Consider the following 23,715-nt stretch of genomic DNA (forward strand, 5'->3'; position numbering starts at 1 on the left):
CCCCCAGCGGGCTGTCCTTGGCTCCAACAAGGAAGGCCAAGTTTAACTGGACCCGGTTTCCCAAACATTGCCCCGAAGATGCACCGGGGCTGCCTCCTGGGAGGCCGGTCAGCCCCGGCGCATCTCCGGGGCGATGTCTGGGAACCTGCACGGACAGCCCTCCTGACCTCGGTAGGACTCCCATGCAAACAACGGACGTGCCTGAGTCCCGGAGGTGGGCTTTGAACGTGACAGATACTGTGCTGACCACTATTTCTACATTCTCCTTTATTTCTTCCTTGCGGTGGGAGGCGATTTGGGCTAATTTCACCCTTTTCTTCTGTAACATGTCGATGCCTGTTCTTGTTCTGCCCACCTCACAGGGCTGCTGTCAACACACGAGAGTGAGGTCTGAAAGACTGACTTGTAGTCCGTCAAGTGCTCTGCAAACGAGGCGCTGTGAATCGTGAGGAACCGCACCCCGACATGACTGAGGGGAAAACGGACACCGACAACAGGAAAGAGCGCCAGGCCTTCACTTTTGAGTGACAGGATCCCCGCGGTGCACTGGCCGCCAGTAATTGAAGGGCTTGAGCCTGCTGTTCCGTGTCCCAGAACTTGGCACCAGCCGGCGCGGACCTAAGTCTCGCCCTGGACCAGAGCAAATGGAACTTCCTGTAGCAGCTCAAGGATGAAGGGCGGGATCCAGGAAGTTACGGGAAGTAGGCAGCTCCATGCGCGGTGGGATGGCAGAGGCAACAGGTGGGACAGACTAGAGGGAGCAGGTCTAAGCCGGAGCACACCCCAGGAGGAATGCTAGAGGCTGAGACTGGGAGTCGTCAGCAGGGCGCGCCTAGGGCTCCCTGGCGAAGGAAGAGGCAGAGCAGAACGCACACGGGCGACCCGAGCTCAGTCCTGCCCGAGGAGGGTCCTGGACAACGTCCACAGAACAGGGGGGCTATTTCAGGGTCAGCCTCCATTCCAAACTGGCTGGCAGGCCTTACCTTCAAGATTTCTCCATCTGCATAAAGCACGTACATGGTCACTTCAATGTTCTTTTGCACACTCTTCCCCCCTCTCTCGAAATCCCCCTTCTCCAGGGTTAGGTACAGGTCATTGCGGATGTCGCCTGTGGGGGAAGAAATGCCATGTCTCTGTGACCCCAGAAGCCACACTGTCCCCTGTGCATGGAGGACCAGGCTAGCGATGGCGCCTCCGGGGTTCGGGTGAGTGCTCAGGGCATTCCAAGCTTGGTTAATAACGATGGACCCTACAGTACCAGGGGAGTGGCACGCGGGTGCTCAGCCACGGGCTCAGAGCCTGCGGGGGCCCCACAGGGCTGAGCACAGCTTGTGCGCAGCGGTAAGGGCGGCCAGAGCACCTTCTCAGATGGCAGGTGGCTGCTCAGGCTCTCCCCCTCCAGGAGAGCAGCTGCTATCTCAGCCTCCACAGAGACTCTAGAACCCACTTTAATCAGGTCTTGTCTATGTCTTAACTAGTCCCTCGTCCTCCCCTAAGGGAAGTTATTGATTCTCTAGGTTTTCTTTCTGCAACCCTCAACGCTGCCGAGTGTGACTGGAGTCACCTGCTCCCTCGTCCTGGAGGCCCAGCTCCCAGGCCCGCTGCCTGCTCAGTGCCGGGCCGGTCATCCGACTACGTGGCGGCCCTTCCTCTGTGTCACAAGTGCCTGGGAGACGGTGGCGCTCCTCCAGAGGCACAGGTGCTGGGGCCCCGGGGACCATCTGCTGTGTTCTGGCTGCTCCCTGGGCCCTGGCTCCAGCTATGGTGCCCGAATCTGCTGCTCGAGACAGGCAGAAGCCGGAACTGCTGCCCGAGATGACCGACGTCACGCCTGCCTCTCTGGGCTGGGGCTGCCTGTTGCTGTATGAGAAGACCCTATGCACTGCTCTAAGGTTCCCCAGACGCACACGGTGAGTTTTAGTCACACTTTCTAAGAAGGGCTTCTGACTGAAAATCAACAAAAACATGGTAAAGGCATGGGGGGGAGGGGGTCTTCCAAGGAAGAAAGCAGCATGGAAAGCCGGGAAGGCCGGAGGGAAGATGTACCGCACCTCCAGACATCGGCTGAGAGAAGAGAAGAGCTACCTTGTAAGGCAGGCCCCCAGAGCCAGCAGGCTTTCCAGCCGTTCCTTAGGAACACTGGCACATCGGCCGGCTCATGCCTTGGAACCACAATGAAACGGGTTTTGTTCGTGGTCAGCGAGTGAGCTTTCTGGCTGCGTCAGACATGGCGAGGGCCCCTTTCTAACTGCGGGCGTGTCTGCGGATCTCGTACGCTGACACAGCGACAGACCAGGCCTGGCACACCCTGGGGCTTCTGCAGCCTTCATGATCAGACCTCCCATTCTTCCGGTTGCCTTCCTACCCCGGGAGTGCAATCATGGTGATTTGGTCGCATAATGAAGCTCTCAAAAGACTCTGGCTCAAGTAGGGAAGAGCATCCCATATAAAGGAATTCATAAACAGCTCGGAGAAAGCCATCTTGTTCCTCAAGGAGCCCCTGAGGCTACCACGCAGAGGAAGTGTTCTGAAAACCTCACGCAAATGCATGCGGGGAGGCGGGCCGCCGGGAGGCCTGTCCTTGCCACCGCACAGGCGTTCCTCGGGCGCCGAGTGGAGCCTCCACTGAGCCCTGCCACGTCACTCACAGAGCACTCGGGCCTCGGTGACCAGGACAAGCGGGAGAAGGGGAACTCCAATGTATCAACTTGCTACTGTCAGGACAGAAGCTGAATAAAATCAGTCCTGAAAGTAAGATTCAAAATTAACTGGGAACGTTACTGTGGGTTATTGCTATTATAATGGGATAAATCAAAGTCGGTTATACCTTTAATTTTTAACAATTGAAACAGACATGCCAGAGCCTCCTTGTGGTAAGAAACCTTTTAGTTACACATTAGTTTTTCTATGGAGTTTAAATAATTACTCAATCTCTAGGCTGATTTGGCAAAAAAAAGTGAATAGTCTAGAGAATTTTAATGTCTAACCTAGAGAATAGGTGCTTTGCTTAAATATTATCCTGGTTTTAACCAGAACTCTCTGGAAATTACTTTCAAGGTAATCCACGTGACTTTTATTATTTTTTAAACATATATTTTTATTGATTTGAGAGAGGAAGGGAGAGGGAGAGAGAGAAACGTCAATGATGAGAGAGAATCATTGATCCGCTGCCTCTGGCAGGAACAGGGATCGATCCCGCAACCCGGGCATGTGCCCTGACCGTGAATCGAACCGTGACCTCCTGGCTTGTAGGTCGACACTCAACCACTGAGCTACGCCGGCCCGGCAGGTTCTTTGTTTTTCTAACCCTGGCTTCTGTGTCACAGGTCTCCTGGTTATATTGTTATGAAATCAGTGATGTTCCCTGCTATGACAGGGGGACAGGGATGGGCACAATGACCTCACTATATAGGATAATTCCTTTCTTAGGCTGACGGTGTGATGACCTTTCAACCTGTTGTGGGCCAGATGTGACCATTCCTAAACCATCCCTTAAGCAGATCGCCAAGGCCTCATCTGACATTCACGCGGCCCGGGGCCTCTGCACCACACGTGGGACTTGCACCCCTCCCGTGAGGAGAGCATTCTTCCAAAGCCCGTGTGGGCCTGGTGCGAGGTGGCCCGGCAGAGCTGCAAAGAGACGCTTTCTGCCCTTCTGGTTCTTTGTGGCTTCGACTAAGCCTACGCACTTCCTTTTCCATGGGCGTGGCTGACCTGTTCATAAAAACCCTTCTCTGGCCAAAACCGGTTTGGCTCAGTGGATAGAGCGTCAGCCTGCGGACTGAAAGGTCCCAGGTTCGATTCCGGTCAAGGGCATGTACCTTGGTTGCGGGCACGTCCCCAGTAGGAGGTGTGCAGGAGGCGGCTGATCGATGTTTCTCTCTCATCAATGTTTCTAGCTCTCTATCTCTCTCCCTTCCTCTCTGTAAAAATGTCAATAAAGTATATTTAATAAATAAAAACCCTTCTCTGAGCTGTACACCTAGGGCTCGGGAAGGGTTTCTAAACATCCCCAGGTCTCCTCCGCTCCCCCAGACCTTAGTGATCACCCAAAGTTACACGCCGTCTTCCAGCCTGGGCTGGTGGCTTCTCTTCTTACCTCTGGTCAGTGACCCCCAAGGGCGAGGCTGATGAAGGATTAATAATGTACATGACACCCCACCCAGTATTGCAACATTCCATGGAACAAATGAAGATGGGAACAAAGCAGGCAAGAAGCAGACAGGACACACAAAAGCAGGAACTTACACCCAACTATCTTCATCTCTGCACCAGAAAGAAAGGGGCGAGAGTGAGGGGGCAGCACAGAGAGAAACAAGAACAAGTAAGACAAACAGGAAAAGAGAGTAAAACATCACTTGCAGGTCGGCGATGAAGCATGCGCTTTTACCAGGGGTCAAAGCAAAGGACAGTGCCTGTGAGCACCAGGGAAGAATCAGGCCCCCGAGAGGGGCAGCATGCCCGCACCGCTGCCTTGTAAGGGGCAAGTTCAGACCAACCCAGAGAGCAGCAGTACTTGGGCCAGGTCTGACTCGGGAGGGCACAGCATCCCTCAAGCAGCATCGCCATCACCTGAGTGCTTGTGAGAAATGCAAACTGCCGAGCCCCACCCCGAATCCTCCGTATCAGAACCCCTTGGGGTGGGCCCAGCAATCTGTTTTCCCAGCCCTGCAGGTGGTTCTGATACACACTCAAGTGAGAGAACTGCTTTAGGGAAAATGTAGCCCTCAGTTAGGACACACTTCAGGGGTCCTCAAACTATGGCCCGCGGGCCACATGCGGCCCGCCGAGGACATTGATCCGGCCCGCCAGGTGCCGCTGCCTGTCCTGCTTAGCAGCCGACTCATCCCGGGCCCCGCAGTGCGCATAGGAATTTGTTCATAGTTTTTTTTTTTTTAAACTATAGTCCGGCCCTCCAACGGTCTGGGGGACAGTGAACTGGCCCCCTGTTTAAAAAGTCTGAGGACCCCTGCACTAAATCAAAGGGCAGACTTCTTCTGACAAGACAGAAAACTGTTCAATAAAAAGCACAGGCCATAGCGCTCACAGGAAATAACCTTAAAAATCCAAGGTTACAAAAACAAGTGAAAACGCTGTCATCCGCACCGAGCCGGCAGGAGGTGGAGCAGCCTGCAGGAAAGCTAAGGAGCAAGAGGCTGGAGGAGAGGTGCCGGCTGGCCGGGCTCCCGCTCGGTCTGGAGAAGGCACAGCCTCTTCTCGAGCAGGCGGTGCCAAAGCATCCCTTTCTGCTGACCGTCTTCTGGCCGACCGCTTTCTTTACGTTTTTTTGAGGGCTAATCTGACAAGTGAGTCACTGGGAACCGTGCTAACTTCCGCCTGTTCACCTGGAACCCCTGTCCTGTGCCCATCTTCTTGAAAAAGATCTAGGAGAAGAGCAAACGTGTGCCACAGACTCACTCGCTTTTGTACTGAATAAAGTGAGTGTGGAGAGGAGGAATTACCACAGAAACGGGACACACAAACTAAAGGCTCTAAGTGCCCAGCTCCAAAATCTGGCTTAAATCCCCATATCTATCTGTTCTATAATCTAGAAGTCAGGGCCTCGGCTATGGCACACAGTAGGGCATCTCCTGTTCACAGCAGTCACGTGGTGTGCATGTACACACCCGTGAAAAGATGGGAGACCATCAGAAAGACCTTTTCTGAAACGGTATGCAGGAGCTCGTGTGGCTAGAGCAGGCGTCCTCAAACTAAGGCCCGCGGGCCACATGCGGCCGCCGAGGACATTGACCCGGCCCGCCGGGGGCCGCTGCCTGTCCTGCTTAGCAGCCGACGCGTCCCGGGCCCGCAGGGCGCATAGGAATTTGTTCATCGTTTTTTTTTAAACTATAGTCCGGCCCTCCCACGGTCTGAGGGACAGGGAACTGGCCCCCTGTTTAAAAAGTTTGAGGACCCCTGGGCTAGAGCCTGTCGGACTCCCACTGCAGTCACTGTTCTGTGACTCAGAGCTGTGAGTTGTCAATGTGCTCTGACCAGGATGCACCTGGCCACCCTCAGAAAGAGCTCTCCAAATGAGTGCCTGCCCATTGCTGGGCATTTTAAAATAAGGGTCACCGGTTATGAGGAATTCTGATTTTTTACATTTACTCTCATTTCACAGCCGTAGTGTTGAAATGTTCACAGTTACTGACAATTTATTTCTTTGTTCATTTCCCACAGATCCATGTGGCAAGAAGAAGCTGCAACTTCGTGTGACTTGGTCACTGTGAGGGCTGAGAGACTGCTGCAGCCCCGGTGCACTATCCATTCCACAGGGAAAGGACAGACCCGCTGCGGGGACCTGCAGCCAGGGCTTGGAGGTCTCACCGAGGGGCTTGTGAGCACAGTCAGGGTTTCCCAAGACAGGCTGCCTGCCACGTGCAACACTCCAGCGCCTCTTCTGCTGCTGCGGCGGGGCCTGCAGGCCAGCCTGTCACCTGCCCAAGGACGCAAGCCCATTCTGGTATCTCGGGGTGCTTTAAGGGGCTGGGGGTTGTTAGCTCACAACCCTGGGAGTGGCCATCTGTTCAAAACCTCTCCCCTGGGGGTGGGGGAGGGTAGAGGAGGAGGAGCTTATGCACAAAGGACGGCTTTCTGCCTGTGATCCCCGCTTCCTTTCAGCCTCGGCTCCCAGCAGGCTACCCACAGCCCAGCCTGGACCTCAGGACTGCCAGGGCCTCGGCTCGTGGGGCAAGTCACACGAGGGGCGCTCAGCTGCTCGGGGGCGGGCAAGCTCCTTAACCTCAGCTTGTCTCAGCGATGCCTGCGACGGCTGATCTCCATGGCGATGTCTAGACTCCAGACACCCAGCAGTCCTTTATACACCTGTGTGCCATGATGCAGAGAGGCAGAGCGCTCCCCAAAAAGACCTCTTTCCACAGTGAGGTTTGGACAATGCCACTTTTGAAAGCAAAGTCTGCTTAACAACATTTCACTGAAGCTTGTTCCTTTCTAGGGTCTGCTCACTTGGTTTTAAAGTGTGAAGACTAACAGGAAGGCAATGTCCAAATCTTAGACATAAAAGGAAGGAAGGACTTGAAGCACATCTCTTAGCATATACGACTCCACCTCCTAAGCCTGGGTATCTAATTTAAAACGATCACCAGCTCTTTCTTCCATGACACGTTGCCAAGAAGCCAGGGACTGCACCTGGGCTCTTCTCCCCAGGACCAGGGCCAAGGAGGGCTGAGAAATGGTCCAGGACACGGGAGGGGAAACATCCCGCCAAGGCCTCCCATCACAGCAGCCACAGCTGAGCCTTTCCTGAGCATGAGGCCTCCTGGGCATTTAAAAATGCCAGCAGAGGTGGACCTGGCCGAGCGGCCCAGGCTTCCCACCCGAGGCCCCTCCTCGTGTGCACGGGCAGAGATGACGCTCTCCCAGCAGCTTGCTCGGCACGCACAGGGTCTGTGCAGCGGCATCAAAGGAGCAGAAAACACGTCTGGGCCTAGTGGGGGAGGCGGGAGGCGGCTGGGGTCCGTCACATGGGCCTTCTCTGCGCTCAGGCCACACTCCCCGTGGGGATGTGCTGGCAAACATTTACAACGGCCGAATTCGGGTCAGCACGAAGAATTCCAGACGGGATGTTTACAGTGCTCACCGTCAGCTCAGACTAGCCTGGCCTGGCCTTCTACACGAAAGCAAACAAGCTTGTAGCGGATCATTAAAACTCAGTGGAAAGGGCAGATTCATAACTCCTGTCATCTGCCCAGATAACCAGCAATTTGTCTCTTCGGATTTTCCTCGCTTTGGTCACATCTTCTCTGGTTATCAGGCCGCCTGCCATCCCTGAGACCCCCCTCTACCTTCCCTCACTCCTGCAGCCCCTTGGCTCCGATGGCCTGGCTGACCCACTTCTCCAGCTGACCTCACATCTGCCTGACTAGGAAATAGGAACCTAGATTGACCTGCTGGACCCACACCGGAGGTCAATGCACCCCCACTTTCTGCCTTGGCTCTCCTCTGAGCATTAGATGAGGGGGTGTGGGTGGGATATTCCTGAGGAACTGGCCAGGTCGTACAATCCAATCCACAAAACCTAATTGATACCATTTGTCTTACCACTTTTCTACAACGTTAAAATGCACCTGCTATTCCCACATGGAGCGGGACTCAGCACCACTACAGGCACACATTCTGGTTATTCTTCCCCTTAAAGAGGAAGTTCTTGGGAGCCACTCCCTCCGAAGGAGTGTGCCACTCAGACAACTCAGCCCGTTGGCCACCAGGAGGTGGGGCTTCTGGAAAAGCACAAATACCAACAAGAGCCCGAGGGCCGCTGGCTGCAGGCAGTCGGCACCCTGGCTGGGACGCAGAGGTTTTTAGGGGCTCAGGGTTCCTCCACAGCAGAGTTCAGCAACCGCTGACCAGACGCGCACGGGACTCCATCCTAAGCCCCTCCCACCCAGCCCGAGAAGTTCTACCCACCTGGCATGATGACATCAGGAAATCCCAACTTTCTTGTAATCGCCAATCCCCTGTTAAATATCATGGGGTTTTCTCTCCGTATCTGTTCCATGTCTCCACGAAGAAGCTGAAGAGAAATGATAAGGCCTGCAAAACAAGAGCAGTTTCTCCCTCAGACCCACGTTTCGCCTGTCCTGTGGTCCTAGAAGACAGAGCCAAATTGTTTTCCAGAGGCAAATGTGCAAAGTTCAGCATTTTTCTTGAGAAAAATATTGATGCAGAAAATATATACTATTCTGAAGAAACACTCCAGAAAGCTAAAGGAAGTTAAGTCAGGATGACCTCAATGACCCTGAGAACTCGTCTATTAAACACAGACAGGGTCCTGGAGACGGAGTCCCTTTCTCTCTGTTACCCAGCATGCAGCCAGGGCCAGGCTGGGTCCTACTGAGTACTGAATGGGAGGGTCGACTACATGAACTGTACAGGCAGGGACCCTGAGAAGCCTACGGGAACAATAGCAGCCTAGGACAGTGACCAGAGAAGGCCTTGGGTCAGGGTGTCCCACCAGCTGGAAACGAACACAGTAAGAGATGCTGGGTTTATGGCAGGAGTATGCCAAAGCGTCGGAAGCAGCATGCCCGTGTAACCTGGCACCGCCTTGTAAAGTGAGCAGCAGAGCAGACACCACATTGCTCCTGCAGGGAAGCCCCGCAGTGCGAGGAAAAGAAGGGGTGTTGCTGTGAAGCTAGGTCAGCCATGTCTCAGCCTCTGTGAGTTTCAGACCCTCCAGATGATCCCAAGGCCTTTCTTCAGAACCTGGGAGAATCTGCGATGTCCCCTCAGGCACGCTGCCTTCTGGCTCATTACTTTACCCCTGGAGTTGTGCACAAAGTAAGAATCTTCTAGAAACTGCCCCCTTCCCTGCCCCCCAAGGGGCTCCTCGCAACCACCGGCTAGAAGGCTGTGAGGTCAAGCTTAGATGGGAGTTAGGAAGTGCCTCCAAGACTGAATGAGGTTAGCTGTTGACAGGGTAAATTTAGGTGCTAGTCAGCAGGAAGCACCCTCATGGATGTAGAAACTTGGGAGTCGAGTGGGAAACGAACATCTAAAACTGGGGGGAGATGTTACGATAATTAGAACAATCAGAAGAGTGATGGCTAGGAGGAGACAGTGACAAGCGAAGCTGCAGAGTAAGAGGGGGAGAGGGAGAGGGAGAGGGAGAGGGAGAGGGAGAGGGAGAGGGAGAGGGAGAGGGATGGAGAAGTGGAGAAAGAAGTCAGACAGGAGAGCCACATGCACTAGGAATGTGTACTCTCACTGCGGGGCGGGGAGGAGATACTACAGCCCAGCCAGAACCTCCAGATGACCTCACTGCTTCCGTGAATAAGCTCACGCTCCCCAGGAAACCTGCGATTACATCTATGGTGGGCCAGGTGTCCTTGACACCAGATCGCGGGGCCCGAAAAGCAGACCCATGGCATTCACTTAGCATTCTGGGCCGATAATCAGTGTTTGGGGTTCTGACCACCCTTAAGTGATCTTTCACAGCCTAATCACTTGGTAGACTCAAGTACAATTAGTTTATGAACTGAAAGGCTGGGGTCCCGAAGCCAGACCACAGTGATCTCTGGAGAGGAGAGCAGCCGGGGAGGTACTCAACCCTCCCCCACGCCCCCGCCCCGACCAGCTCATCTAGCTGCAGCGTCTTTACACAGCTATCAAATCTCTTTCTCTGGGTGAACAGGAACCCACGCACCCAGGGATGGCCTACTGGAACTGCTAAAAGTGAGGTCTGTGGCTACATGCGTAAGAGGCCAACAATGGACACGAGGAGCCACAGACATTAAAGCGGCACCTAAGAGAGTTCCTGCCAAGTGATACGTTAACTCTCAGCTCGCAAACCAACATAGCAATTCCTTCTGCATTTCCATATGCTCTGACTTCAAGGGAAAACCCTATGGCTTCTGAAACAAAAAGGACATGTAACGAAGATGGATGACAGCTACAGCAAAGTGAATTAATTTTTTATAAAGAAGTCTCCTTATGCCCATGTTTCTCTCGCATCAATGTTTCTACATTTGATCTTAGCCAAAAGGCCGAGAAGCGATTCGCATCAATGTTTCTAGCCCTCCTGGTTTGGCTCAGTGGATAGAGTGTCGGCCTGCAGACCGAAGGGTCCCAGGTTCGATTCCAGTCAAGGGCACATGCCTGAGTTGCGGGCTCGGTCCAACATGCAGAAGGCAGCCCATCAATGATTCCCTTTCATCACTGATGTTTCTATCTCGCTCTTCCCCTCCCTTCCTCTCTGAAACCAATGAAAATGTATTAAAACAAGAAGTCTCTTTAAATGAAGAGACTAATAAAGACCTGAACTGCTCCCCTTGTGCAACCTGTGGGATTCTCTGACGTGAGACCCCAGGGCCACGCCGTGGAAGTCCCAGGGCAGAAGCTGGGAAGGGAGTGGAAAGGCCGGTGCCTGGAGTCTAGACACCTGGGCTTCCTGTTCGGCCGCGCAGTGACTTCACTGAGCATCAGTGTCCTCGCTTACTTAAGGAAAGGGGTGAAAAGGGTGATTTCCCAACCTCAACCAGCTTCCAAGTCAAGCCTTGCCAGGAACCAGGCAGACACACAATTCAAAAAGCAGCAGCTCAGTTTTCCTCTGGCTTTTCCTCAAGTGTGTGGAGCCCTCCTCTCACAATGGCCATCCTAACAGAGGCACCCCGAAGTCTGCGGTGCCCCCAGCACCAGAGAACAAGTGCTTTTCTTTTTCTTTAATATATGTTTTTATTGATTTTTAGAGCGAGAGGGAGAGGGAGGAGGGCTAGAAACATTGATGCGAGAGAAACATTCATCGGCTGCTGCCTCCTACACGCCCCCTACTGGGAATCAAGCCCAGAACCCAGGCATGTGTCCTGACCAGGAATCGAGCCGGTGACCTCTTGGTGCATGGGACGATGCTCAACTGAGCCACACTGGCTGGGCGAACATGCTTTTCTAAAACTGTTTCAACAGCCAGTGTCTGTGAGCTCCGGACAAAACCCACAGATACTGAAGATGGCATAGTCCCTGCTCATTCTGGGAGTAAGACAAAAGTCAGCATCATAACCTGGCGAGGTGACGGTAAAGCTGCTCTTTCAGCTGTTGCTTTTAATGTATTATTACCACCATCTCACGTTTAAAATGTTCTCCATGGTTTAATCATATCATGTGTCAAGAAATTACAGTCAAGGGCAGCTCTTTATAAATCAAATCAGTAAACAAAGCAAGGAACATGATAAATATTGATGTGAAGGGTAGTTTTCCAAATTGCTAGTAAGTTTCGATACCTAAAAAACAAGATTTTACTGCCTCTTGCTTTAGCCTCGTTATAGGTGAGGAATATGGACTTCCGCCCCCTTCATCACACTCATGGAGCTCTCTGGCATCCAGGCACACCCACTAGAAAACAGTCACTTAAAACAACAGTGCAGGCCCTGAGGGCCCCTGCTACAGCGCCGTGGGCAAATGAGGGACTCCCAGCTGAGGCCTCGCCCTGCAGTCTGTGGTGTGGCAGCTCTAAGGGCTCTCCGCCGGGAATACCTGCCCTCCCTGACGGGGGGGGGGGGGGGGGTGTCAAGGTCTCAACAGCTCTGGGAACTGCCAGGCCTTGCAGTGGCTTTACACTGCCATTGAGGGCCAACTTTTTATTTACAAGTCCATGAAAGTTAAATAAGGTTACGTAAGAGATTGTGAAATAACTTAGAGGTTAAAAACTGTCAAGAGAAACGTGGTTGCATGTAAATTTGAGAGCTACCTTTAGGGTACATAAAAGTTCATAGGCTTTTAAGCAGTGCTTCTAACTTAAGCAATTAGTATTCTATTTATAAAACAACCATTCTAATGTGCACAACACACCACGATTGAGACAGAGCTATATAACTAGGGCTTTAAAAGAAAGGGAAGGAGAGGCCTGGCTAAGATGAAACCCGCCTTGTGATAAAGGTGTTCTAGTCCAGCGGTCGCCAACCTTGTGGACCTCACGGACCACCAGCGGTCCGCGGACCATCGGCTGGCGACCACTGTAACCTACTCTAGCTCCAGAATGACTGACGCTGGCAGAACAGTCCCCGATTCTCACTGTGCCAGGCCTTCCTGGTGAGGCCAACACCAAACAGGAATAGGAGAAGAGACGGGAACATCTGTCTCTTTGGGGGGCTGGGTGTAATCTCCGCTCGGGAAAAGGTAGACTCCACAATGTGACAGACCCTGCAACACTTCTGCTCACTCGGGATTGACAATGCAACTCACGTTCCTTATCAGAGCACGTGGAACCGGTCAGAGAAAAAACTGAAAATGTATTTTGTTTGCGATTAATTAAGCAGGATCTCAAATTATCACAAAAAGAAACAGAGAGTCCTTGGGGAGGAGAAGAAATGTCTGCAGGGAACTGAGCTTTACACGCGGCCGCTGATCAGCACAAATCGAGTAGGTGCGAGATTAGCAACTGCAACTACGACACGCTGCTGCGTTTGTAGCCAGGGAAGTACGTCACCGTGGCTGGCGCTGGGGGCGGAGTACTTGGCGCTGGACTTGCGGATGATGTTCTCGTGGATCTGCGACCACTCCCCCTCGTTGTTGCACCTGGAACAGGAGGACAGGCTTAGAGCTCTCAAGGGTCTTAAACACCTGCTCCCACGGCCCAGTTCCAGCGGGCCACCCGGTGGGAAGGGCACGTCACACTCACTTCCCGAAAGAAGGAGGTGTTTCCCTGAGTCACACAGGCTCGTTTCCTGTGGAGGCGCACGGACAATTCACACTTGGGGACATTCTAAAATAAATCTCTATAAATATCGTTCAAGTGGGCAAACACCCTCTTTTCTGAAGTAGCACTCTCCCACCTGCCAAGTTTTCTTCTTTTCTAGTTTCTTGCACTTCCACACACACACACACACACACACACACACACACACACACACACCCCAAACACAAACAACCAACCAAGACCGGGCTCAGAGGCCAGTCCCTGCCGGAGGACACACAGCTCCTCTCGGTGAGTTCTGCTCAGAAACGGACATGCCCGGCGCGGGCTTTACTGTCCACCAGCTGTCATGCTGCCCCAAGAGGAAGCCCTGCGGAGCCAGGGCCGTGTGCAGACCTGCCTGTGGCTCTGTTTCAGCAGACCAACATTGTAAAAGCCGTCTGGGAGAGCAGTGGGCGCGGCTCACTGTGAAACCCTCTGCAGTCGGGGGAGGAGGGCTCAGCAGAGAAGGCAGAGGCCTACATACGGGAGAATGGCGCTCTTCCCCAGGGGCTTCTGGACTGGGACCAAAGAGAATGAAGGAACAGCACTGCTCCCCTACTCCCGCATGCAGTCTAGGGTCTTCCCCGTAAAGGGCAGCTCAAGGGCTGCGGCCACACAACCCCTGGTGCAGCTCAGGAGCAGAGACGAGCAATGCCTCCCCCTAATGCAGACACGTCAATGAAACAACTGGAATCAGACCAGGGTCAACCCCTGAAAATTCCATGTGACACTGGCAGTCCCACAGTCCTGGCCCCACCCCTGCCCCTGCTGGATCGGGAGGTACGGACCCGCTGACCCCAGAAAGCAGGACCCAGGGACAAAGGCAAATCCGGGTCTTTCCACGACTGCTCAGAGGGTGGAGTCCAGCCCAGCCACTTCCAAGAAGAAGCCTCCGTGAGCACGTCACGGGGACAGAGCAGTGGAAGCCCAACCGCCTTCTCAGTAAAAGGGCTTGTGCAGAGGCCACGCCGAGTCAAAGGAGGCCGGTCACTAGCTTAACTGCTGCCAATCGGCGGTTCTTCGGACTCTCGCGGCAGTCTACACAAGCCTGCAGAGAACTGGTTCTCAGGAGTTCTGGGAGGCTGACCTCCTGCTCCCAGAACCCTTCCAAACAAAGGGAGGGGGAGACTCAGCTGAGTGCAAAGCGGGAGGCTGGCAGCAGCACGTCAGCCCTCCTGTCTGCCATCACAGTCATCGTCCAACCCGTCAGCGCATCCGAGAAGTGCCCGGCGGGTGGATTCAAGGTCGTCTTTCTGTCAGTTTCTTGTCACTTTCTAGGTTTACAAGATCAGTAGTAATTTAACAGAACTCTGACTACAGTTTGTCATAAATAACGTCCTGCCCCCCCCCATTTCAAAAGAAGAGTCTTGAAAATTAACTCCCTCCCTCCCTCCCTCCCTCCCTCCCTCCCTCCCTCGCAAACAGACTCTCGCTGGTGCCTTGGCAGTGGAGCAGAGCCAGTGCTTTGCTGACCACATCAACGGTGACTGTATCATTTCACTCACATGTCCCCTTCCCCCAACACATACAATTCAGATGCAGACAATGGATGGCTTGTCCCTTAACTATTAGTGGCCTTCATAGCTCTGCCTTCAGCCCATTTCCTTCTTCCCCTACAAGCTTTCCGGGGCAATCCCACCTGCTCTCCTAGTCTCAGCCACCACCAGAAGATGCCAAACCACAAAGCAGTGTCTGCAGCCCAGACTCATCCCCAAGTTCCTGGGCCACATGGCTACGAGAGCGCTTCGGTCATCTCTCCGCCACCTGTCTGCTCCCAGAGACTCCCTCCCACCGAGTGGAACCCACTGGTTCACTGGAGCAGAACCCTCCCAGCTGTCACCATGCCCTGAGAGCCTGCTATCTTAAAGTCTGTCACAACTGACCCCTCCTCTTGGGGTCGCGCTTCAGCCAGGATCCCCTCCCCTCTGGTCCAGGTGACCATCTCACTGGCCTTTCAGACACCTCCCTCTCCGGAATGCCGAGAGGGGCTCCTCAGATCATTTGAAACTGAGTGGATGTGGTGTCATCAGCACCGTTTGACCAATCGTGAGGATCTTTTGTGAGGAAAAATTATAAATGTAAGCATTTATTAAATAATCAAATGAGTTGTGATTATAATCAGGCATGATTATGTCATCCAATCAAATTAATATTTAGAGCATGATCACTGATGTTGATCATTTACCCTCAACCTTAAGCTGCATGAGAGATGGTCTGGCTATAGCTCCCTGATACACTTCTCCTTCCACGTTCGAGGCTGCAGGCTCAACAAGCCCTGTGCCCGCTTGAGGCCCCGTCCCTAAGGCCCAGAGGAAAGACACGGCATCTATATCGGACTAAGCAGCATAGCGTGGTTAAATGTGTGGTTTCTAAGGTTTCTGGCTCATCAGAAGTGACCTAGTTTTAATGTCTCGGCTTCCTGTTGAAATTTTCTTAGAAGGATGTGGTGCCTTCCCAGACACACATGATCTTGAACAACATCCATAAAGCCGGAGCACTGACCATGGCAAGAACATTAAATCTCTGTTTGAGGCTGATTCTGAATAACGAAAGAAATGATGGGAATGTGAAAAATTGACGTATTTGGCCAATTCGCTGATTAAAATTCTACAACACATTTTCACCCTTGAAAAGCCTGTCCTGGCCAAGGCTAAAGCACCAGTCACTGGAGCCGTCAGTAAACCTTTAAGCTTCCAACTCAATCTAACCAACAAGTCCCCTGGAACTTACTGGAAAACACCGCTTCGCCCGAGGGCCGGCTGCACTGTGCTGACGTGGATTTAAAGGACGAACCCGAGGTCTGCACATAAGCTCAGCTGCACACATAGGCAGCTGGGGGGCTGTTTGAAAGTCTCTTACTATTTCCAATTGGAAAAATTAGCCTACATTTTCACTCTCTTGGTGCTTCAAAAAATTTTAAACTATCTTCTCTATAAAAACATTGTTCTTTACTTTTCCAGAGTTGATACAGTAGACACAGCTCATAAGCAGCAGCTAAGCAAAAGCTACATACGAACCCCACTTCTTGCAAAGTGACAGGCTGGCACTGAAAGCTGTTGTTTTAGAAGCGATTAGCTCAATTACGCCTGACAGCCTGATTTCCAGAGGGATGCTGGGCAGGCCCCGTGCACCACGCGAATTGGCACTGAAGCAAGAACAGCTCAGACACGCACGGAGATGCCAGCCTCCAGGGCTGCCTATACACCTCTTAGACAGAGTGAAGCAAGGTGGTGATGAAGTCTGGATTTCTGTTTTAGTCCTTTCCAAAATGAGAAGGGTGTATCAATAAGCAGCCCCCCCCCCTGGCCGGCATGGCTCAGCGGTTGAATGTCGACCTGGTCATGGTTTGAATCCCACTCAGGGCACATGCCCGGGTTGCGGCTCCATCCCCAGTGTGGAGTGTGCAGGATGCAGCCAATCAATGATTCTCTCTCTCTCTCATCACTCATGTTTCCATCTCTCACCCCTTCTCCCTTCATCTCTGAAATCAATAAAAATATATTGAAGAAGAAAAAAGCAGATCCCACCCCCCATCAATGAAGAGATTTGTATGTACATGGAGAAAGTCTGTGAGTGGCACATAAAAGGAGAGAAAACCCTCCAACGTTGCCTTTGTAAGTTACTATTCCAAAAGAAGAGCCTCATCTCATCAAATGCGTGACTCTGAGTGGAGCGAAGGGAAACGGTGGTAAGGAGATGTGGCTCTTTGTTTAATTACTAAAATGTGGTTCATTATATAAAGGCCTAACTCACGTGTAACTGTGGGTTAAGTTCACTGCATGCTTGAACCAGACAGAACAGATTATACAGAAAAATATCCATACAATGTTATGGTGAAGCTATATTAACATGGTGAGTGACAGATTTAACTTGGAAAAACAGTATTTGGTTAAAACCAAAATAGGACAGGTTTTAAAAAATACTCTCCCAGCATTGTACTTGTTTTAAAACCCATTAACTCACCATGTTTCAGCATCACTCTTCATGCCCAGGTCTGAGAAGCAGAGTCGGACAATATGCCTGGAACATGTTTTTTATGTCTTCCCCTTTTTGTGAACAAGAGTCAGGATGCGACGCACTGCTTCTGCAGGACAGGTCCCTGGGCTGACGAGCACGAAAGATAATGCATGCCCGGCTGGGTGGGGCTTGGATCCGGGGTGGCAGAGTGAAGGGGGAGACCCCAGCTCCTCAGGAAACCTGGCTTTTCTTCAGAGCAGGGCAACCTGACTCCTGCTTTCTTTGAAACCAGCTGTTACCACAGCTGTGGGCAAGCGTCAGACACAGAAGACTCTCATACCCAAAACACACGAAAAACTGCATGACTGGCCTTTCTGTAAATATATACTGGAGGCCCGGTGCACAGATTCGTGCACTTGTGGGGTCCCCCAGCTTGACCTGCACCCTTTTGCAATCCGGGACCCCTCGGGAGATGTAGCAGTGTGTGAAGCGGCAGGCGGCTGAGGAGGAGCCCACGCCGGCCTGCTAGGCCTGCCCCTGCTGCTAGGCAGTGCGGCTGCCGCGGAGGCAGAGGCTCCCACCGCCCCCACTGCACTCGCCAGCCGTGAGCGCAGCTTCTGGCTGAGCGGCGCTCCTGCTGTGGGAGCGCACTGACCACCAGGGGGCGGGTCCTGTGTTGAGCATCTGCCCCCTGGTGGTCAGTGCATGTCAGAGCGACCAGTTAACTGGTCGACCGGTTTTAACAGCCACTTAGGCTTTTATATATAGAGATGGCTGGTTAATCCGGGCTAGAAGAGAAAATGTGGACTACCAGACTTTTACATTAGGAAAGAAGGCTCCAAATTCAGCTGCTTCAGAATCACCTGGAAGCTTATTAGACATACAGCGGCTGGAGCCCCATCCCTACCTTAGAGAAAAGACTCTGACTTTCGAAGGACTCTCTGTCCTATGCGCCCTGATGATTCTGGGCCCCACAAAGCTTAGGAACTGCTGCTCCTGAGGACAGCGCTGGGACTTCTTACGTTACAAGTCATTCATATTTCTGATATGCATTACTCACGTGTAAACCTTAAGAACAAAATCCTTTTCTTCCTTTAGTTCTGTGAGCGACTGCAGGACGTCCAGGATGCTTAGGACCGCGCAGCCGTAGGGTCGCCGGTAGTGCAGGTGAGCAGGGCCCTTCTTCGAGTCATTCAGGAGCATCCGGCCTAGCACACAGCACAAAACCCAGTCAGACTGAGAACGCTGTGCTGCTCTCCAGCTCGACTGCCATCCAGGGATGCCAGAGCCGTAGGCATCTTAGAGATGCTCCGAGTTGGAAGACGAACTTAGGACTAAACAAGGACGCGAGGATGTTTATGTGGGGGGACGCTTTGGCCAGGCTCCTCCCCTGCATCACATTCAACCAACCATTCTTGTCAGCCACTCCAACACCCAAGGGCCATTGGTTAATCCACGACAGTAAAACAAAGGTTTCATGACCTTCGTGGAAAAGCCAATGTGCGGACAGATTAAAATTTAGGCCTATTAAGGAAGTTCCGTATTTTAGCTGCCGAAGCCACCCCTGAACCACCACAGGAGCAAGACCTGCCTCGCCAAGGGGAGAAAACCTTGCTTTTCCTGCTTACTGGGGCCGTGCCTACAGTGACAAGAGGACTTGCAAATGTAATTCCAGGACCTCAACGAATGCTTTACCACATAAAGCAAAACGAAACGACAGCAAAAGAGCTGTTTTGTTGGCAAAGGATTGAAACATATCCTCTGACAAAACGCGCCCAAACCCACACCTATGAAGGAGGACTCGGTTAGTCACAGCCGCCCAGGTTACGTCACAGATTTGAAATAAGGCTCGGCAAACCAACCACAGAACAGCGGCAAACATCACTTTTTCACCTTGTGTGGCACCGAAGAAGATGCCATCCATCTGCTGCAATAAGAACAGCATACACTTTGGATACAAAACACAGCAAAGGCCATTCACCACCTGTTAAGTTGGCAGCCTTGGCCACCTGCCATAAGACCTCTGCAGCAGAGGACTGCCAGAGGCAGGGCACTCTGATAAAGAGAATGCCTACAAGCAGACCACCTGAAATAAAGGGTGTGGGTCCAAAACTCACAGGGAACAAAAAACTTTAAGTGAGCCCTGGCCAGTGTGGCTCAGTGGCTGAGCATCGTCCCAAGCACCGGAGGTCATCCGTCAGTGCAATGCCCAGGTTGTGGGCTCGATCCCCAGCAGGGGGCATGCAGGAGGCAGCCGATCAATGTTTCTCTCTCTTTCTCTCCCTTTCTCTCTCTCTCTCTCTAAAATAAATAAATAAATAAATAAATAAATAAATAAATAAATAAATGAATGAATGAAAACGTATTTTTAAAAGCTTTTATGTGAAAAAAAATGTATTCATTTATAGCAAACTCAGCTACCCTAGCAGCTGAGCTGAAGATGAAGTTCCAATACAGACTGAGACCTGACATAACAGGGAAGAGGTGGGGAGAAGACAAAGCTCAGACACAGCAGATACTTATCCCAAGTTGGCCTGGTCTTAGTCACGTGAAAGAATAAGGTGAACAGTACCTATTCGTATCACATGGGCAACTATATACAAATCTCTCTTCATATCTTTGCTGCTCAGATCCTAAGAAAAGAGAAAAAAAAGTTAATTAAGGCAATGAATACACAGAAAATAATTAAAATTTCATTTTGAACCTCCTAAGGTTTACTTTTATGACTTTAGCATATGTGATTGGTGGGGAAGGGAGGTTCAAGCGCATCGCAGTTTAGTGTTTATGCGATTCCTGCAGTAATGAATGGCTCGTATCTTATAAGCCTTTGGAAGTTTATTTTATTGGTAATATTTTTCCAGCTCTTATTTCGAACGCCTAACAAATATCTATAAGAGTTCTCACATTAGAAATCTTCATGATATTGCCTAATATTGCCTAACATTTTGGAACAAAAGAAATGTTCAATGCACAAAAGTGGGAAAAACACCAAAAAAGCTCACTAATGACTGAAATTCTAAAAGTTTATTCTTTACTACTTTACGTTTATTCCACTGTCCACAATGATTATTATTATTGCACACTAAGTGTGCTGCCTGAAAAAGATTAATTTGGTCTTAGTGAAATCTCAATAATTTGATCTCCATTTCTAAATTTCGATATATATCATTTGTACTTGAGTATAAAGCTGAAAATAATTTCATCTGGAAAAATTTAAGGGCTTCGTTAAGTAAACAAGTCTGATTCAGAATCAGGAACTTTTAAAACTAGAGTTATGAAAATAATTCCATACATTATTTATGTTTAGAACACATTTTGAAATAAAATAGGCATTTATGCTTTATTTAACACTGTACTTGAAGCAACGGCTCAGACTTTCACCAGGTCATCAACTCCCCGCGCCCTCCCAGCCGCTGCTGAGAAGGAAGGATGACTGATGGAGCGGCCTCTGTCCTTAACGAGGCAGCTCCCAGGATCTCCCTTCCCTTCCAGGGAAAGGTCCCTTAGTTCCACTTCCTTCCAGTCTTTCATCCTTTGCTTGGTCCCAGAGGCCTGTCTCTCTCCAATAAAGCAGGAAAAGGGACAACCAAGGGGCAGCCATCATTGTGAATGAGCTCTGAGATCCAGAGCCCCCATGTTTGCTTTGTTTTGTTTATTTTTAAAAATGAGGACTGCGTTAAGTTTTAAAATTAAATGCATTAAAGTGACATTGGTTAAAAGGATCATATAGGCTTCAAGTGTACATTTCTATGACACATGAACTTTATATGTTGCATGTGTGCCTACCACCCAAAGCCAAATCACCTTCCAGCACATCCATTTGGCCCCTTTACCCTTTAGCACCCCCACCCCCTTTCCTCTGGGGTAAGTTTGTGTCTATGAGTTTCACCCCTGTTGCCGGGTCAGGACTAGGGTGAGGCAAAGAAGGCATCTAAGGTTCAAAACGGAAGGAGGTCTCATTCTCAGAACCTCTGCTTTGCTTGCCTCGCCCTAGTCCCAGCTCTGCCCTGAACAATGGTTCTGAACACATGAAAGGAAACGCTAAAAAGCATGTGTAATGGCGAAATTGAAACTTTTTGATTCTAGATGGTCATAATGCTCTAATATTTTGCCAAATTCTTGATGGGATAATAAAATATGCTTGCAATGATAGAGGTTAAAAAACAATTTAACATAAATTGGTATTTCTGAAATCATAAATATATATTTTTACATGAAAGTTTTATATATCTTTTGATATAAAAATGGGTGTTTCAGGCTCCATTTCACTAATTCCTTTAATTTACAAATGGATTTAGAATTATACCCTCAAAATAGTACTGTATCTTGACACTTATTAAGATGGCAACTAAATAACAAATAAAAACTGAAAAACAGAAGACCATTTCTAAGTGTTTCGGGAACTGAAACATGACTATTTCTGAAGGATATAGAAATAGCTGACACATTTCAAAGTGAAACGGTTCCTTCTGTATAGCTCGGATTATGTTAGTCTGAACTACCAAATGACACTGTAATTGTCAATCCCAATATGCCCAGAGACCTAATCAGAGGGGCTGTACCCCATCGGGCCATGGGACCGCTCCCGTGGCTTTGTCCGACCGAATAAAAGGAGCCGCCTTAAGTATGATTTATAGTGTTTTCCACGTAGCTGAGGAGGGCTCTTTCTGACCATGTTGTACATGAAACCCAGAACCCTTTACGGTATTCATCTGAGGTCAATAAATGTGATAATAATCAGTGCAAGGAAATATTCTGAGTAAATTTATTACTTGTGAGTCCCACATAATTTCAATGCCAAATTTTAATATGAAAGCCATCTTATTAAAAGTAAATGGCATAGATGGGGGGGATAAGGACACATATGTAATACCTTAATCAATAAAGAAAAAAATCCAAAAAAAATAAAAGTAAATGCATAATTAAACATAGTTACCACAGAGTTATTAAATGGAAACTCTTCAAACCAAGTACCAGTGTGGCTATCCATATTAAATACTCACAAGGCCTGGAAAGATGGGAAGAGGGATGACTCACCCACCGTTCAGCTGATGAGCAAGGTTTGAATTTAGATTTATTCACTGGGCCATACCCTCCAATCCCACATTAGAAGCTAGTGCCCAACTGCACTGTGAGTAGAGGGGGCAGTGACTCGGGGCTCAGCGTCTTAGACTCAGTTACTAACATTCCATTTTAAATATGGAAAAGCCAACTCATTTCCCTGCGCCTCTTTCAGTAGCGATAATGGGATTTACAAATATAAAACAAAGCCAATTTATTCACACTTATGCTGCAGAAAAGGAGGCAATGTTTTAATATGTGATATCATTATACTCATCATCAAATTCATTCTTAATTCCACTACCGAAAATTCTATTTTGAAATGTGGAAGAGTATAAATAAATGTAGGAAATGTGATGCCAACTAATGTAGGGAAAACAGTACAAGTTCATTCTCCGAGCTGGTCACTCAAATATTCACACGTTCATTTCGTTTAGTTTTATAAGGAATCATTATCACGGTCCTAGTATTTGTCGGGCGCTGTGTGTGAGGCACTGGATGTCCAGTGAGGAGTAAATACACAGACATGCCCCCTCGCTCACACACAGCCACTGCTTACCATGAAAGCCAGCACAACCCTCACGTGTTAGACACCCACACAACACGCAACACCGCCTTCTTGGATAACACTCTTCCTGCACGGGAAGCTCTGAGATCTAACGAAGTCAGAAGAAGACAGGTTTTCCAGAGAACAGGGCTGTGCCAGGGACAACGCGACTGCCTGTAAGGCGGCTCTGACGTCGGCGTGAGGAACTGGCTGACCTACTCAGTGTGGACGGTGCCCTTTTCCCTGATCTAAGGGAAGTTAGCAGGTCGCATCAGCCACAGCTGGGGCTGCACTGCCTTGCATTTACTCTGAAGCTGTAGCACAGGTGCCAATCGGGACAACCCTCCAGCCGGCAGGAGGAACTCGGGTTTCAGACGATGAGAAGACAGTCCCACCGACAGTATGATTTCACAGAGCTGAAGGTAAAACACTAAACTCCTGGCTGTGACCACTTTGTTCAGAAGTCTTATGTGCTTTGAAAAAATTCCTCAAATCACTTTTTGGATCTTTTAAAAGAAACCCAGGGCTGCACTTCAGAGAGCATTTAGAAATGGTATTTTTGGCAGCAGCCGGCGCCCCTCACCGTGGCAGCCTGAACATACATCACGAGTGCCACGCGCATCTCGGATTTGTAAAAAGTTGCAGCTACAGCTTAGGCTTCTGGGCCCATATAGATCATTAAAATGCTGTGAAATGAAAATTTTCATTTATTGTAATTATATTCAAATGTCATCATAATTGCCCTGACTGGTGTGGCTCAGTGGATAGAGCGTCGGCCTGCAGACTGAAGGGTCGCGGGTTCGATTCCCGGTCAAGGGCATGTGCCTTGGTTGAGGGCACATCCCCAGTAGGGGGCGTGCAGGAGGCAGCTGATCGATGTTTCTCTCTCTTCGATGTTTCTAACTCTCTATCCCTCTCCCTTCCTCTCTGTAAAAAAAAAAAAATAAATAAATAAAATATA

General features: G+C 50.3%; 1 protein-coding gene across 7 annotated transcripts in view; it reads right to left on the reverse strand.

Moving 5' to 3' along the window:
• The window catches only part of DOCK3 (dedicator of cytokinesis 3), a 194,701-nt gene that overhangs the window by 61,676 nt on the left and 109,310 nt on the right, over positions 1–23,715 (reverse strand). For all 7 annotated transcript variants that reach the window (XM_080671830.1, XM_080671836.1, XM_080671834.1 and 4 more), the window contains exons 11-15: positions 19,719–19,779; positions 18,207–18,354; positions 12,941–13,029; positions 8,428–8,553; positions 984–1,108 (exon numbers count right to left, since the gene is read on the reverse strand). In XM_080671830.1, the coding sequence (XP_080527956.1) occupies positions 984–1,108; positions 8,428–8,553; positions 12,941–13,029; positions 18,207–18,354; positions 19,719–19,779 (549 nt within the window). The remainder of the gene's footprint in view (positions 1–983; positions 1,109–8,427; positions 8,554–12,940; positions 13,030–18,206; positions 18,355–19,718; positions 19,780–23,715) is intronic.

Source organism: Plecotus auritus, assembly GCF_963455305.1.
Source record: "Plecotus auritus genome assembly, chromosome: 6".
Classification (NCBI taxonomy): Eukaryota; Metazoa; Chordata; class Mammalia; order Chiroptera; family Vespertilionidae; genus Plecotus; species Plecotus auritus.